The following is a 17,943-nucleotide window of genomic DNA, read 5'->3' on the forward strand; positions in this document are numbered from 1 at the left end:
CGCATCTCGTAGCTTGTTTATGTTTCTCGTTATTGTATATGAGAAATTCCACTCCCCGGGATGGAGCTCCTTTGTTTACAGGAATAGTAGGTGTACATTTTGTTTGCTTCTAGCTTGATAAGGAATTTGTATTCCCGTCTTTTTGTTATAAATTGGCAAAACCACTATGGAATTAGCATGATTTTTACAATAATTAGCACTTCAGATTTGAAAACAACTCGAATTTTGAGAGAGAAGCCAACGGCAAAGTGAAGCTATCGAACTCCAAGAAAAGGAGACCTATTGCTTAGAAATTGCTTGTCCTCTTCACTTCCCTGCATATTTCACTTCAACATTTGCCACATACTACAAACAACTTTATTTTTTTCCTTAAGTACAAAATTTGCCACTAGTGATGCCATGGTGGATAAAGTAGGGTGGTGCTATTCATACATTATTTTTTACTTTTGATACACATTTTTCAATTTCTAGCAGTCGAATCAAATGAATTGAAAAAGATAAAAAAAACAAATAACAAAATTTGCCAATGGTGATGCCATGGTGGATAAAGTAGGGTGGTGCTATCCACACATCATTTTTTACCTTTATTACACATTTTTTAATTTATAATCGTCGAATTAAATAAATTGAAGAAAGTAAAGAAAAAAATAACAACTGATGTGCAAAAAGTAAAATAAGTATGTGAATATCATTACCTATAAAGTATTTTTCACTAACCCATTTTATTCTACGTTCAAACCATTCTCACTCTTCTTAATCTGACTTCAAACAATAAAATATTACTTGTATAAAAATAAAGATAAAAAGTACAAAACTGATGGCTCCACAAAGAATTTTCATTGTGGGACAGAAATATTAAGGTCCACTATACAATTGTCAACACTAATCAAATGAGGCCCTCTACTTTGTGTAAACATATATACAACTTCATATCCTCTCAATTATTGCACTTGAACACCCCCATGCACTGTGCAAAACACCCTTCAAAATGTCAAGCAATCCTTTTTGGAAATTGATAGGCAGAGAAGATATCTAACTTATTTAGTTAATAAACATTTTAAAAAGGGGTATATATCACTACGAAGCAATCAGAACAGAAGCACATGCCATTTGATTAAAAATCACTCAAAACCTCTCACATCAAATCCAAGAATACAACGGGGGTATAATATTTCCCCAAAGCAAAAGGAAAAAAAAAAAGTTAGAAAAATACACTAACAACTCAATTAACAGAGCAGTTGAGACATACACGTAATGGTAGTATCCCACACAGGACACAGCCTGTTAAAGGAATTCAAAAGCAAAAACTGACATCCAACACATGCCTTGCCTCCCAAATGCATATGCACATGATGTCTGTCTCCTCCTTGAGCTTCCACTACACCACCACCACCTCCCTCCATCCCAAACCTTTCTTTTATCTCCAATTATCAAACTCATCTGTCTACTTCAAACCCATTAATTAAAAGAAATTAGGAATACTACAGTCAATCACGTGAAAACTAACTGTTTGATACATTTTTTATGCTGATCGCAAATTTTGGCTGGGGACGCATTTCAAACCCTAATTAAAATCTCACATCTAGTCACAATCCTTTCCTCTAATCTATATTATAAACACAACTCACAACCATCAAAAGTAACTACTTTTTTGTTTTTCTTAGATATAGTTAGCAAACTATATGCACACACTTCTCTAATATATTGAGCATCGAACACACTAGGGTTATAAATTTTGTCCATGATTTTCTTCTCCTTCTTCTTTTTCTCCCTTTGATGTCAATAATTCTACAGAACTTCTTCCAATGCCGGGCGGCGGGCTGCCAATAAGGTGCATTGGAGGTGCCTGTGGCAAGTGATCAGATGGTCGTTCGTGACGCCTGAGGCTTGCATGAATGAATGAACGACTGTTGGACCCACAAACCTAAATCCCCTCCGAACCATGTCTTTGCTAATCGACTCTGATTTTGAAGTCTTCACTGGGATTTTGTAGCCTAATTTATACTGTGGTGAGATGGGCTTTTGATTGACAAATCCCCAGATGTACTTGTCAAATGATCCAAATTCCTTCTTAATCTGCAAGAAATTATACAAAAAATGAGTTCATTTGTATAAATACAACCAAACGATATTACTTTTCCAAGTGCTAAATTAAAAAGGGGTACTATATGTAATATTTTCAGAAAAAAAATTGTTATTAACGATCCAAAATAATACTCTACAACTGAGAGATAAATACATATAATTATTTTGAAACGTCAACGATTCAATAATAATTATATATTGCAAACATCATGCATCACAGTTGGAGCTCACCGGTCAAGCTTTTCATCAAACAATAGAAGAAAAGAATCATACATTAGATTATGCTTTAACCCAAAAAGAATAATAGATTAATTAAGATTCTACCCAAAAGAAAAATAGATTAATTAAGATGTTAATGATGTTTAAGTCAATATTCTCTTTAATAATATTACATTATTTTAATGGGTTTCTTAAATTAATCAAAATGTTTCTTTGACAAGTCCATGAAAAGAAGGCGTGATCATTGATCAGAATAAATAAAAAAAGGTCCTTAAAAGAAGGGGACAGAATAGATGGAAAAGATTTGATAAGAGGACAAAAAACAAGGAACTGCAGGTTTTGATAGTATTTACCTCGAGAATCCTGTTAGAGTTGTCTACAACTCCTCGGATCCTGCTGATTTCAATGCCATATTCTGAAGCAATTGACATCATCTGTTTCTCACTTAAATTTGCCACAGTTTCTGCATCAAATCCTGAAAATGCATTCCTGCAGAGTTGGAATATAAAAATGCAATTTCTTAGAAACATAAGTGTTTGATTCCGTCTGCTTAATTAGTAAAAATAAGCAGGATAGTAAAATAATAAACAACAACAAATGACTACTACTTGATCGTTCTTGCTTTCACTTTAATTGTTACGTGATCAGTTATTGTGTGGAGTATCATTATATACAGTTGTTAATTGTTTTTATTAGGAAAAAATAAATGACTACAAAGACTCACCTGAAATCTTGACGTTTCTTTAAAATGGAAGTCCAATCTGAGCCAACTTGAGCTCCACTTAACACAAGGAGTTCAAACAACATCCTGCAACATGAATAAATTGAAACCAAATGAGTAAAAAAAAAAAACAAATGATTACTTTATAAGTCTCTTTTTCACCCTAATTTGTTGGTTACATGATCAGTTATTTTGAGATGAACGTTATATACACCTCTTTTTTCTTTCTTTTTTTGTGTGCAAAAGATGCTCAATTGGACTTACTTGTCATCATGGACAGGAACTCCCCATTCTTCATCATGGTAAGCAACATAGATGGGATCTGAGCATAAAATTAAATTAAAATAAAATAAAACAATTAATAATCAGTTAACAAACATTACCTATAATTTACATTTCACAAATTGAGTCCAATAACATAATTGAGTATAATCTTACCTGAGTTAGCCGTGATAAAGCTGCATCTTTTCTCTTCTTCAGCGGCTTTGGCTTCTACATTACCAGAAGCATCAACAGGGACAACCCTCTCAAAGTTGGCAGACTTTGACCTACCGTAATGCGCAATTCTCATCTTTCTCTGTGCATGTTGAAGCGCCATCTGCTCCCTCCTTCCAGCAGCAATGCTGCCAGGTGCCTCAATGATCAAAGAAGACGAATAACTCAACGACGCCTCGATATTCGAAGCAGAAAATCCACCATTACTAAAGCCGCCATGATCAGCACCAACATCAACACCAACGCTAGCCCGCTTAAAACTCTTGGACTTCTTCCTCTCCAATATCTTTGCTCTTGTGGTACCTCCTGGTGTCACAACTTTTTCGGAACTCGAATTCAACCCATTAGGGTCATTTCCTCTCTTGATTGCTGGTGGCCGTGGAGACTTCGATTCTGGAGAAATGGGAGGTGTTAACAATGGTGAGGCCTTGTTGGTAGTTCTAGGACTTGTACTAGCAGAAGAAGCCGGCAATGGTAGTGGAGGTGGTGGTGGCGTCGATATTCTCTTAATTGAACCACGCCGGTCTAGGCTAGGAACCCGGTTGCAATTAGGCTGAAGGACTGGCCTGCCATTGATTCTAGCCACAATGGGTGTGACTTCAATCCCTAAGGTCACCTTGGCCTTTGAGCTGCACATAATTTCTTATGTTTATATATGTATGTATTTTGTGTTTGGAAATGCAAATAGCTAGGAAGGATAAGGAGTCTAGGGTTTTGAGGAAAATTTGGCTCAATAATGTGCAGAAGGGAAGAAATCAATGGAGGAGGTGGTGTGGAAGTGAAGGAGGGGGAAACGGAGGGAATGGGGATTTTATAAAAGGAGAGGAAGGGGGGACAGGTAAAAGAGGAAGTTGTGTAACATGGGGAGGTTGGGGCCTGCCTACTTACTTGGCCATTTGGGATTGTTTCCGACTAATTATTGTTAATATTATAATTTGTTTAATGTTTTATTGCATAGGAAGAGAATCAAATTGAAATTGAAATGAGGATTTGTTGGGTGGGAGAATTATGGGACTCTGTGCTGAAAGCCACCATGTTTTTTTTCACTTGGGACTCCCCCCCCCCCCCCCCCCCCCCCCCCCCTTCCAACTTTACAGATGATTTTTGGATATATTCTTCTGTGATATGCCAGAACTTAAAGCTTGAGTGGTGGACAAGGAAGGTAACAATGCAAGTAAAAGACCAATTATTGATACCCTCTTTTTAGCTGGACGGAATCTCTCATTCTCTCTCAAATATTTTTTTGGTGATTTGAAGCCAATGTGAAAATACTCGACTTTTATGTGTAACAAGTGTGAATCAAAGATCTACAGATACTCCGATTAAAAAAATGTATTCATGAGACAGAGACTCAGGGCAATAGGGGTAGAGAAAGATCTAGAAAGACTTGAAATGAGACTTCAAGAAAAGATAATAAGTACTTGGAGCTAACGAAAGATTTGGCGGAAAAAGAGTGTAGTGACATTCTAGGATTCATACAGCCGACCCGCTTAGTGGGATAAGACTTTGTTGTTGTTGTATTGTAATGAGAAATTTTTGTATACGTGACACATTGTAATTTGCATGTAGAATGAATGATTCCTTACATCTAATTAAGGATATCCTTCGTACGTGTATGTAGTCAAGTAGTATTCAAAATAATGTAGGTTACGTTACGTGTAAGGAGCCGAGCACTGTTCAAAGTAACGTAAAGAGTGATTATTTTATAATCAAAACCTAACGGCCCTTTTGAGTAAACACAAGGTTGAACTGTGGTTCGGATTTAGTTGTTGAACTAATCAAATGAAAGATATTAGAAGTCCATACAAGACCTTTCTGAACTTACACATGTAACAGCATTTCATTAACTGGTATCTTTATGTAATCAATAGGATTCTCACACATACTTTCCAAACAATCTGGGCTGCTTTTGTTTCCAATTAGGTCATTATCCAGTGAAGCTTTTGACACCTTTTCTTTCTTTGATATCCATTTTTCTTTCCTTTTTCCAATATGTTTTTTTTTTCTTTTGTATAGAAAATGCCGAAAGGATACTTGCAGCCTGGAATATAGGCTTTTGAACATCTGCAAGAAGGGATGAACTAACAAAATAATGTACATGAAGAAAGGAATAACCATAGCCTAACAAGGTTTTACACACAAATGTTATGTAAACATATTGGACCTTCATATTTCAACCATATTAGTGATAAATATTAGGGAATTACATCAATAATGACTCCTTTATTGAGTGATCAACTTTCTTTTATTGTGGAACCTAATGTTAAACTATTCTAACTATTTGGTCATTTCGGAGCAAAATGCTCCTATGTTCGACCATTCACTCGATCGAGTCGGAGTACTTAATCTTTTCACATACTAAAAGAGTTAATGACTCATTAAATCGAGTCATTTCACACAATATTTCTGCTCTAATGTTTGCTTGATGTGGTTCCAGCTCAAGCAGATATTATAGCTAATCTAAAGCATGGTCTCTAAGATATGGTGCTGTCATCACAGTGCAGAAAAATTGTTTTGGGATCTTTGCACCTTGTGTGCATTGAGCGGATGACATGTGTCATCTAGTACATGTAGTGTTTTGTGAAGTCATGAGCAATTGAGATTTATACTCAAGCTACCATAAGACTTGTGAAGCCTCATTGATGGGTTGCGGACCCTTAATTTTGTAGGTTAAGCTTTTCTATCCTCTGACTTTTACAGAGTCACAGACTCACAGGGCCTGCAGAGAACATAAGAAACTTTGCTTCCAAGTGAGAGTTAAGTCCCAAAAGTCAGGATTTAGGATTTGAAAACTTGGAACTGAAGAAGCACTTTTGATATCTTAGAATTTATTGCTCTTGGCCTAATTGACGAGAACAACTTACCTATATTTGGGATATCCAAGTTAATAACGCATTGTTATGTGATAATTGATAAACACAATACATGATTGATTTAGAACTAATATCATCACAATCATATTTTGAATTTTGATAAGTTTCTCTCACAGCTGATAATAAGATCATCTTGAGCAATGTTAACCGCAAGTGCATGCATTTGGGTATTATTAATCACCAAATCACACTAAACTTTTTAACCCATTAGGCTAGTGGTCAAGTCTAATTGGGTACACAAAAACATGTCACATGGAAAAAGAACACCTACCTACATGGGGTGTTATAAGTTACAAACCCTATCCTTAAAGAACAGATAGCAAGCATCTAACTTTTCCTATTCATCTCATTTTAACATTCTAATTTGTATTTGGAAATGGGGTTGGTGTGGACCAAACCCTTGTCTAATGTCTATCTACAAATCACACCTCTCACCACATGAATTTTCTGGGTGATTGATTATGATTGATTTGATAATTTATTGAATTACCTTTATTTTAACAGACAAATTATAGTTTGACAATGATATATTTTCTTTTTTAGTAAGGACCCATTATTTTTTTTTACACAAAATTACAATTTGAGATATAAGCCAAGGAGAAAATTGTATTACCAGGCAAGATTCTATTCACTTTACTAGTGAATACTTTACAAATTGACGAATGCCAACCACCTTGAACCTTTCTCGACTCCTCTTCTCATTTTACAACGATAATTTAAACTGTTATTTTAAGTTCTAACCTACCCAAACCATAATCTATTTCAGCTATAATATCACACCAGTGAGACATCCCATGTGATACAAAACTGACGTTTAAGCAATAATTAGTTCTCTTATCCACAGACAAAAACAGGCAAAATCAATCATCTGACAACTTCCATTTTACAACCTCGTGTGTCTACTTCTACTGTATTCTTCTTCTTTTTTTTAGTTATTTCCTAGAGCCTTCCCTTTGGAATCATCCAATTCGGATTGTACGTTTTCCCTTCAATAATGTGTTAATTCGTTGAGATTGAATTGATGAGTATTCTACTTTCATTATTTTGCTTTTACAAACGAGCACATGGTCAGACCTAGTGGATACTTCATCATTCAACCTCTTTGGAATCATCTTTACTAGTTAATCACATTTTGTAGAGATGAAACACATCAGATTTAATTTGGTAGACACGTTATAATGAAATAAGAATCTATATGCCTTGTGGTTTTAATTTAATTCGACTGATCATTTCTTTTTATGTCAAACTTGGCAACCTATTTGGAATCATCTTTACTAATTAATCACATTGTGTAGAGATGAAAGACTCCAGAGTTTCTATATATAAGCGATGTTGTACACTAAACTACATTAAAATGTGGAAAGATAGATTAAAATTCAAGTGCAAACGAGCGAACACACTATCCTAGTCAACTTATTTAAGCTTATATATGCAAAATACACCAGATTTGGTTTACTAGTCATATTACTCTTAAATAATAAATATCTGTTTGCCTTCTGGGTTATATTTAACATAGGTGTCTTACCAAAGCACGCGAATGATTTGAAGCAAAAACAAAATTATTGGGAATACTGTTGAATTCTTTTTTAGAGATTTAGAGGGAATTTTGAAAACGTAATTGTGAAGCTCATGTGAGCTTAAATCATTAAACCTAAAATCTGGTTAAGCATGTGTCTAGGGTTTTGCTTTTTTATTGTATTCACCGCCACTACGATGAAGCTTCAAGGACATCACATAATAAGCATATATGCATATGCAGATATGGAGAATGTGAAGCACCTTCTGACACATTCACTTGCACAGAAAATCATATTCGTGGCAGAGATGATGACTTTTGTTTGAATTCTTGGAAAAGAAAACTCCATTTCACAGCCAAAACCCTGCAGGAGAGGATTTTTATATGATTTTGCACTATTGTACGGACCAAATGTGGCGGGGGGGGGGGGGGAATATTTGAATTTGCATTAAAGACGTGCATGTTAGGGCACTAGTGGACATGAAACCATGGGAACAAAAAGGATATAATTTACCTTGTTTTTTGTTGGCACAGTTCATCGAATATGAGTATGAGATTAGAGTTTTAGGCCAGTATTGGATTCAATTGGTATAAAAAAGTCTCGCTGGAAGAGGAGAGCTAGTCCTTATTCAAATTGGATTGTATTATAGCATTGGAATTGATTTCCCACTGGATAAGGAAACACTTTTAGTTTCCTATATGGATTTAATATGGAATTCTTATTGGTTTTGGCAAGAATTGTATATCTATATATAGTGGATTCTGCTTGTGCATATATTACGCTCATTATTGGACTTAAAACTTATTGTGAGTCAAGCATTCGACTTTCTGTGAGAGAGGAGAAGGTTCACTGAGAGTTTTGCTGCTATGGCTTCGACTGCTGGTGCTCTTCGTACTTGGAATACACTTTTGTGTCTTTTTGTATTGTGAATCATGTCTTGATCTTAGTTCTCCTATTTAGTCTAACGCATAAATTCATGATCCAAGAATAAAACGTTTATATGAAATTGAGGTACAATAATTCTATCAATATATGTACCTGTGTACGTGACACACATTATATTCGGTACATTTTGTTTTTATTTTTGTTACAATTATACATCGGCATTATTGGAGAGAGATGATGAGTATGTACTAATTCAAAAAGATTAACGTGCATTGTAAGCATGATTAGGAATTTTTCGAGTACCATTTTGTTTTTTTCATGTATTATACGCGTTTTTTATCATGGTTTAGGATTTTCCATTTCGTTTTGGTCTGAACTCTGAAGTCATGATTTAGGAATTAAATAGAATAAATTGGTCATTTTTATCGAATATTATTGGCTAGGTTGGGAACTCTGCAGGAAAATCTCACACATGCGAGAGATTTTTCAATGTGACCGGTACACAGAGAGGTACACCATGTGTCACTAAACAAATGATAGGATATGTGTGCTAAAAAGTTAATAACTTAAAAAATAAAATTTTCATCAATTCCTATTAAAACACGTGATGTACCACTTGTGTTTCGGTCGCAATTAAAAATTTCACCACACATGCCCCTAAATAGTGAGCGTTTTGTTTTCAAACCCTGAATAATGTTTTGAATCTGAACTCTTTTTATTAAGGCTGTGCATGGGCTGATCAAAATTAGGTCAGATGTGGAGGCCTAAGAACTTTTTTTCTTAAGGCTGTGCATGGGCTGATCTTAATTAGGTCAGATGTGGAGGCCTTAAGAAACTACTAAGCCCATACACATTTGAGAGGATTACCATCTTCGATCTGGTTGTAAAATCATGAAGGTTCATAGGCGTGTCGGTGCGGCTCGGTACAAGCTGCTACTGTGGATGGACACAATCTCCTCTTCAAAAATACCACAATAATCTACAAGTTAGAAGTTGGTGTTAAGTACTAATAGCGCCTACGCCTAGGTTGTTTAGAAAAACTTCACGTATTGATGAGTTTGTTGCGGCCAAAGTCATCCAAAATGTTGAATATATGATTAAGTTTGAACCAATATCAGCGTTAAATTAATTTCTTACGCATGTGAACTATTTTTCGTTGTAATTAAAAGCTAGCTTATTTGTTGAAGTGACCATTTTTTGTTGTCATTAAAGGCTAACTTATTTGTTAAAGTGATCAATTCTCATTGGGGTTGTTGATGAGCAGATTTTATAGTATATATTTAACCCTATTCTTGGTATATTTTGGTTAATATTTTGAAAGAATTTTGATACTTTGAATTGTATTTCTAATTTAGGACTTTCGACTTCCTCTGGAGGAAAACATAATTAAATGGACGAATTTTGGAGTAATTATAGTTGGAGGATGTTCGTGAGTCACTTGGCTTGATCGTATCAAAATATCAGAATTTTCTACCAAGCGGTTATTTTCTGGCGATAAAATAAATGAGCAATGCGCAGTGCTGGAATAGTGACGTTTTGGGCTTGAATTGCATTTTTGAAGTCCAAGATGACCTCGGATGGGTTCGTGGCCTTCTGGAGATGTGTTCATAACGTCCCGATCTTTAAAACAAGCTATTATGGGCCGGATTTAGAGGATTTCTGAGGCTAAAACGTGGCTGGACAGTTCCCTTGCAGTTTTCCTAGTTTAATTAGGATTTTATTTTCTAAGTATTTTATTTTTATTTTTTACTTTCCTAGTTGGAATAAGAGACCTATGTTTTAGGGTTTGTGGAGGGGGCTCAGCAAGGAGATTGCTTGCCCGTTCTGAAATAGAAAAAAAAAGGAGACAAAGGAGGATTGCTAGGGTTCGTGGATATTTTCTAATTTAAGGTGTTTTCATTCCTTTGACTCATTTGAATGATATTTCCTTTGATTTTTATTATGAATATGCGTAACTAATTCATTTGTTAGGGTTAGGCCATGAACTGTAGCATGAATATGTAATTTTATTAATTTGCTTATGAATGGATGCATGTTTGCTTTGAATTATTAATCACCACGATTAAATCTATCTATATATTTTAATGATTGATCACCATTAGGGTATTTAGACAAGTTATTTGATGCAATTTCTGTTGGAACATCACCCTGAAATTGAGGAGGGCTTCTTGTGATTAGTAATTGTAAGTTCACTTAAGGCGAACATCACGTTCTTAAGGGTTGCATGGTTTTTCAAAAGGTTTTCACGAAGTTTAATGAGTCTTGCATGTTTATATTTAATCTGAACATCACAGATGGATTGCATGTTAGATATACGTTTTCGCTTGAACATCACAAGGAAAATATGCGTTAGGAAAACCTAACCTTCAAAGCATGGATGTGGAAATTTATAAGTAATTGATAGAATTGCATAGGATTGTAACGGTGACGGCTTAACCCTAGTTTTTCCCTAAATTGTTTTAATTAAAAAACGTTTTTATGTTTGCTACCTTTATTTTCCAACTTCGAGGTTCTCTAATTGTTAATTCAACATTTTCAAACTCAAAAATCTTAAATTTTTGATAAAAATCTGTTTCAATAGTTAATTAAGAGTTGATTTAATTATGAATTAATCAAACAATCTTTGTGGACAACGACTTTGCATGAGTAATTATACTACAATTACCTTGTATTCTTGCAAGTATTTTCAGTGATTTTAACCCTATTTGCTTGTGGTAAAAATCCTATCAGTTGTAATTAAAGACTAACTTATATCTTGAAGTGACTAAAAATATTCATTCTCGCACTTGACTCTTACACAAATTTCATGTAGTGCTTTTTGATTTAGATAATCAAAAGTGCTTTTGATAATGTTCAGGCATAAGAAGTTTATAATGCTTATAGATTGTATAATATTTTATAAGATTTTTATTAAAAAAATTCAATGTGCTTCCGAAAGAAAACCGTTTATAAGCAGAAATGCTTTATAGAGAAGTATCAATTGGAGCTTGAAAACTTCTAGAAACCATTTCCAGGTTCTCCCAGAGAGTTCTCCAACATTGACTTCCATGCTTATCTGTTTGCTCAAAAAGCACTTAATGAAATGGACCCAACAAAGTCAAGCATCAAAATCAATAACATCAAATTCTCTAGGAGAAGCCAAACACCATCCAACTCCAGAACCTTCAAGAAACTTACCGTCTCCTCTTCCCTTCAGATATAAATACTCATCAAACAATTCACCAAGACCATCACTTGGAAAAATCTGCAAAACCACCGTCCATAACTAAAACAAGAACGCAAATTAATAGCTTTATTCGTCCCAATCCCCAAACCAAACCACAAAAACAAAACAAAAAAACCCCAAATCTCTAAAAATGTCCCTTTTATTACAATCTCTCTTGGACCAACCCAACTTTGCTCCTTTCAAAGTTTTCGACTCAGAAATATCCAACCAAAACAACACGTACATGGACTGGAAGGAGACTTCAAATGCACACATCTTTGAAATAGATCTTCCGGGCCTTACAAAAGAGGACGTGAAGCTTGAGCTGCAAGAAAACCAAGTGCTTCATGTTAGTGCAGAGAGAAAAGCGGAGCCCGAAATGGAGGACCCCAAGAACGAGACGTGGCACTGCAGGGAGAGGGAAAGTGGCAGCTTCTCGAGGAATTTCAGGTTGCCTGAAAATGTCAAGGTTGATGAGATTAAGGCTTCAATGCGCGACGGGGTGTTGGTAATTACAGTGCCTAAGGAGGACTTGAAGAAGAAACACAAGCTTAAGAAGGTTGAGATCTCTGGGGATGATGAAGGACATGCTCCCAAAGGACTCGGACGTTTCGTGTGCTGCAAAGCTTAATTAGAGAACATAATTTGTGTGATTAATTTGCTTTTTCGTTTGGAGAATGTTTTTGTTTATGATTAATTTGTATGGTGTGAATTTGTGTGGTGATGGGGCTGTATGTGTTAATTAATAATACTTGTAAAGGCCGGTTGATTTCACGTTTAAGTTCTGATTTAATATTAAGGTGTGACATTTGCAACATTGTGATTTTAATTCCATTGGAGTGAGTCTGATATCAACCTCAATTATGTCTAGGCCACATGTCCCCACCTTAGCCTTTTTTTATTCTCAGAACTCATCCTTAATTGGGTGCTAGAAAATGTACCCAAAAAAAATTTAGGGCCAAATCATCGAAGGCTTGCTACATTAGGCCCGTTTCAAACAAAAAAAAAGAAAAAAGAGAAGCAAATAGTGGTTTATAATTAATTTAAATAAAACAAAGTAGTTGATGTGTGAATGCTGCCATAATATTTTTTAATAAGCTAAAAAGTAATAAAGTATTGAGAGTAATAAAATTAACTCCTGCATTATTGGAGATGGAAAATTACATTTGCAAAATATAATCAAACCATTCGAGATGGTCCTAGGACTTGTTACTAAAGATTCCACATTTTTTTGTTTAGCAATTCGTGATCACTTTTCAGAATTTTGAAATATAATCACGCAAGACCTCTTTAAGGAGTTTATGACCACCCTCAACACGCCTTGAGGAATGCTTGAACCTCTTGAGGTCTCTAAGGAGAAATTTTTAGGAGTGCCGGGAACATCATGACACATGGTGTTCCCTCACTCATTAGGATTTAGCTTTTTATATTTATTGAAATATAAAATTGAAGGATATCCAAAAAACTAAATCCTAATGAGTGAGGGAACACCATGTGTCATGGTGTTCCCGGCACTCCTAAAAATTTCTCCTTGCTCTAAGTAGTTTATGAGCGTTCTCAAAACGCATCAAGCAATGCTCCAACTCCTCTTGAGATGCTTTGAGTGATTAAAATTTTTAAAAGTAAGAAAAAGTAGGCTAAAGATCTTTGGGACCCAATTAATATAAAAATAAATAATAAAAAAAATAGCTGCTTTCGAGAAGCATCCCATAAAGAAACCTAAATCCTAGAATATCCTCTTACCATCTCTAACTCTTGGCTTAAAATATAAAATTTTTAACCCAAAAAATTTAGGTTTTAAGCTAAAAACAACTTTTCTCTTATAATCCTTATGGCCTAAAATTTTAGTCTCAGATTATTAAAGAATGAATTTAAGCTTTTTTTTTTTGTTTTTAAAATTAACTTTAAAAAAAATTATGTAGACTATCTTAAATTAATTTTATGAACATTTTAATCTAAAAATATTTAAATTTGGATAAATATTGAAAAATCACTAAATCGATACATGAAACTTAATACAAACGACAATTAATAAACCACATAAACCACATAAACTTAATACAATCGATAATTCATAAACTACATAAATTTAATAATGATATCCACCATCTTGACTTGGTGGTGGACTTGGGATATAGCCTTGAGATGAATCATCATCTTGAAATATACTCCTTGTGGCATGCCTTCGCAAAATTTCATTTTGCTTATCAAGTAAGAACTTCTTCCTCTTTGGAGTGTATTTGTTGAGGTCTTCCATCATGAAATTGCTATGGCTTTCAGTCAATCTTGCAAATCCGATAGCAATTTGTGCACTAATTGGATCTTGGAACTTCTCATTTCTCTTTGCTTCCTTTTGCTTATCTCTTCCTAGGGGCCTTGCAAAAGAAGAAGTTGGGGTCAACGAATCGATACCTTCAGTGACATCATTTGTCTGTGCATCTTCACTATGAAATAATCTTCCCCATTGTTGGTCCACATAGGTTCCCCACCTCGGACAATCCTTGAGGACGTTCCAAGCATGATGCAACTTAAAAGCTTGATTTTTTGGTGTAGTTCTTGTCTTGTAAATTGCCATTATTTTGTCACCCTATGCAAGAAATACATAAAAACAATTAGTTGCAAAATAATATTTTGTACATGACAAATAAAATATCAACAAAGAAACTCACAACTTCTGCAGCACTCCTTCCACTAGCCATGTCAACCACGACTCTCTCCAAGCTTTCCTTCCATAAACTGCACGCTTTGTTGAAAACCTTCCACCGATCGTAAACATCACCACATTCCCTTCGGCCGGCATTGGAGTTTTCATTGAATTTATCAACAATTTTACCCCATAAAACCTTTTTATTTTGATTCGTGCCAACAAACCATCTTCACTAATAGAAACTCATGCCAAGCATAAAGCAACATCTTCCTCAAAGGTCCAATTACAACCTCTAATATGCTCTTTTGCCATCTTGAAAAATTTGGAAATGGGAAGAAATGGTAGAAAGAAAAATTGGAAGAATTGTAGGAGAAAAGTGAGTTTTGTGTGGATGTTTGAACAAATACAAAGATATTTATAGAGTTTTTGGATGAATTTTGAGTTAAATAATTTTTTTTAATTATTTTAGCCATTGGATTTAAATTTGGGCTGCTAGATCCTTTTCTTTTACATTAAATTTTATTCTATTTGATCTCAGCCGTTGGTTTCAATAAATATATAAATATAAAACAAAAAAAAATTGAATGTAGGTCATTGGTTGAACTAACGGCATGTTGATCTCAGTAGTTGGCTCATTGGCGTAAGTGGCCGACATGCCCACGTGGGTGTGCCCATGCTAGTCTTTGCCTTGGTGTGTCGCCTGCGTGTGCGTGTCTTTTGGGGTCGTCTGGCGCTCAAGCACTGAGTTTCACTTGCGCAGGTGGGGCCCACACCATTTTCTAAGCTAAATCCTGGTCGGTTTTTGGCTTTTTTTTAGGTTTTAGGTTTGTGGCCCAAATTAGAACTTGAGTTGGAATGGACTGGGGGGAATAGAAGGGAAATTATAGGTTTTAGGCCATGGGTTGGAGTTGGCCTTATAGAAACTACCAAAAACATAAAAAGCTTCATTTAATAATTGGAACGATACGGAGATGATTACCATGGCCTTTGTGCAAGGATGATACGCATAAATTGAGAGATGATTCAAAATTTAAGCCACTTAGTATATGCTTCAGTGGTATTTTCTTTTTACTTGTAAATGAGTGGTCATATGTTTAATTCTTGACAAAGGCGAATTTGAACCAAATTATTATGGCTAGCCCACTGTTAGGCTTATCCAACTTCTTCACCCCGTAGGGTATATAATATCGTATGTATTGAAATAAGCTTCATTATTTCTATTTCTTTTGGAAATAATTAATAACTAAAAGTTCTCAATGACAATATGCAATTATGAAGACGATAATTTGGTGTTATGACAAGGGAAATAAAAACAAACAAACAAAACAAAAACCAAATACCAAACGCCTCCAAAACGGATGGATCAGTAAGGAACTACCGACATTTATGAGGGAAAATCGGTCTGATAACTCCGACTCTCCCCCGAGAAGATCGGTAGTTCCATACCGATGGTTCCCTATTCCTTTTTTTAAAGAGGATAAAGGGGAAATATGCGTTGGACTGATATCAATATGCTTGATTACTCAGCCCCCTAATTGTTTTTGAGGTTGAGAAACTTTAATATATGACGTTTTTGTGAAAGTTCAAATAAATATATACAAATGTTGAATGGACCTTCCCCTAGTGGAATGGGGTGGTCTCAGCTGATGAGTGATGACCTCAATTAAAAGCAGTCTCAATCTTTACAAAAAAATAAAAAAATGAGACTTCCAAAGGCTACATGTTTGCATGTTACTTTTTGTGTGTTAAGACTCAATTGTGCTTCTCACGTATTTTCGAAACCCCACAAACATATCAACTCAATCTCTAGAGCTTTATATAAAATCATGGTTGGTCAAGGTTAAAACTAAGCATACACAATAATACCGACTACCAAAAACAAGTTTTCTTAGACATGAAGTTGTGTATTTCTACACTGTCTGTTGTTCTTGTTCTGTTGGAGCTGTTCGTGATCGATGTTGTATCGGTGACTAAGTTACCTATAACGGCAGCTCTCAACGTAAAAAAGTCTCGGGCCAAAGCTGTTCGTGCCGAGGATCTTCTGTCTTTTGATCACTATGTTAAAACATGCCCGCAAGCTGAAGGAATCATTCAGCAGAAAGTCGGAGATTGGACTCAAAAGGATTTCACTTTGGCTGCTAGCATCATTCGCTTGCATTTCCACGACTGCGTTGTGAGAGTAAGCATGCATTCACGTTAACTTTACTTGCGGTTAATAGAACAAAGGCTTAGCATATCAGTAAATGACATGTATTATATGATCGTAAATGAACATTGCACTGCAGGGCTGCGACGCATCGATTCTGCTTAACCATCGAGACAGCGAGAGGAGGGCATTTGCTAGCAGGACACTTAGAGGTTTTGAAGTAATCGACGATATCAAGGCTGAGCTTGAGAGACAGTGTCCTAAAACCGTCTCATGTGCTGACATTCTCACCGCTGCAACTAGAGATGCCACAATCATAGCTGGAGGTCCATTTTGGGAAGTCCCCTTTGGGCGCAAAGATGGTAAATTTTCAATCCTCAAGGAAGCTGACAGTGTTCCTCAGGGATACGAGAACATCACTCAATTGATCGATTTTTTCTAAGCGCGCGGCTTGAACATGCTTGATCTGGTCACCCTCTCCGGGGCACACACCATTGGCAGAAGTTCTTGCTACGCCTTCAAGCACAGGCTCTCAAATTTCAATGGAACAAGAAAGCCCGACCCTTCGCTTAACTCCATGTACTTAAATAATTTCTTGAAGAAGAAATGCAAAAACGACTTGGACTTGGTTTATCTCGACGCCATAACTCCAAAGACATTCGATACAATGTACTACTCGAATCTTCACAAGAAGTTGGGATTGCTGTCAACTGATCAGCTGCTCAATTCAGACGAGAGAACCGGTCCTTTTGTTGCTGCATTGGCGTCCCAGCCGTCGCTTTTCGAAGGCCAGTTTTCGGTGTCAATGGTGAAGCTTGGAAATGTTCAAGTTCTAACAAGAAGCAATGAAGGAGAAATCCGAGTGAACTGCAATTTTGTCAATGCTAAAAAATGATGTCGAGGACGTGATTATGTTTTCTCTAATTTTCCATTTTACCGGTTTGAGAATCTAATTGCATTTTAATAAGTTTGAGCTTGGATTTGTGTTTCTGATGATTTTATTGTATTATGATAAATTTACAATATATTTATATAAGTTATGATCATAAGTGTTATTTCTGTCATAGATTTCAAAAGAACAGCACAAACAAAAGTGATAAAATTAAAACAAAAAGGAGGAGATTAATGTTCCTGAACATACAATATCAGT

At 35.5% G+C, this 17,943-nt stretch overlaps 2 protein-coding genes, 1 non-coding gene and 1 pseudogene across 4 annotated transcripts; 3 read left to right on the plus strand and 1 right to left on the minus strand.

Moving 5' to 3' along the window:
- Positions 1 to 1,088: 1,088 nt before the first annotated feature.
- Positions 1,089 to 4,630, minus strand: LOC137726461 (DNA glycosylase superfamily protein). Of its 2 annotated transcripts, XR_015962470.1 has the most exons (6): positions 3,464 to 4,630; positions 3,290 to 3,347; positions 3,029 to 3,112; positions 2,658 to 2,793; positions 1,648 to 2,076; positions 1,089 to 1,544 (listed from the first exon to the last, which is right to left on the minus strand). XR_015962470.1 is itself a non-coding variant. In XM_068465394.2 (5 exons), the coding sequence occupies exons 1-5, from the start codon at positions 4,155 to 4,157 to the stop codon at positions 1,789 to 1,791; spliced, it is 1,260 nt and encodes a 419-aa protein (XP_068321495.2). In that variant the 5' UTR covers positions 4,158 to 4,630; the 3' UTR covers positions 1,089 to 1,788. The 2 variants fall into 2 exon arrangements, 1 of the variants encoding a protein (XP_068321495.2); XM_068465394.2 differs by having other exon boundaries at positions 1,089 to 2,076.
- A 7,327-nt stretch (positions 4,631 to 11,957) lies between these two features.
- On the plus strand, positions 11,958 to 12,815 carry LOC137723995 (18.1 kDa class I heat shock protein-like). The gene has a single exon (XM_068463012.2). The coding sequence runs from the start codon at positions 12,152 to 12,154 to the stop codon at positions 12,629 to 12,631; it is 480 nt and encodes a 159-aa protein (XP_068319113.2). The 5' UTR covers positions 11,958 to 12,151; the 3' UTR covers positions 12,632 to 12,815.
- A 2,761-nt stretch (positions 12,816 to 15,576) lies between these two features.
- On the plus strand, positions 15,577 to 15,680 carry LOC137727168 (U6 spliceosomal RNA). The gene has a single exon (XR_011067739.2). It is a non-coding gene; the product is annotated as a U6 spliceosomal RNA (small nuclear RNA).
- Positions 15,681 to 16,541: 861 nt separating this feature from the next.
- Positions 16,542 to 17,762, plus strand: LOC137724421 (peroxidase 7-like; annotated as a pseudogene).
- The last annotated feature ends 181 nt before the right edge of the window (positions 17,763 to 17,943 follow it).

This window comes from Pyrus communis, chromosome 5 (assembly GCF_041283825.1).
Source record: "Pyrus communis isolate YQ-2024b chromosome 5, ASM4128382v1, whole genome shotgun sequence".
NCBI classification, from domain to species: Eukaryota; Viridiplantae; Streptophyta; class Magnoliopsida; order Rosales; family Rosaceae; genus Pyrus; species Pyrus communis.

Excerpts from the sequence above, each read along its gene's own strand:
- LOC137723995 (XM_068463012.2), top strand. The coding sequence starts at position 12,152 with ATGTCCCTTTTATTACAATCTCTCTTGGACCAACCCAACTTTGCTCCT.
- LOC137726461 (XM_068465394.2), bottom strand. The coding sequence starts at position 4,157 with ATGTGCAGCTCAAAGGCCAAGGTGACCTTAGGGATTGAAGTCACACCC. Across the intron at positions 3,113-3,289 it reads GTTCCTGTCCATGATGACAA|GATGTTGTTTGAACTCCTTG; the intron begins GTAAGTCCAATT and ends TTCATGTTGCAG. Across the intron at positions 2,077-2,657 it reads ACTCTAACAGGATTCTCGAG|ATTAAGAAGGAATTTGGATC; the intron begins GTAAATACTATC and ends AATTTCTTGCAG.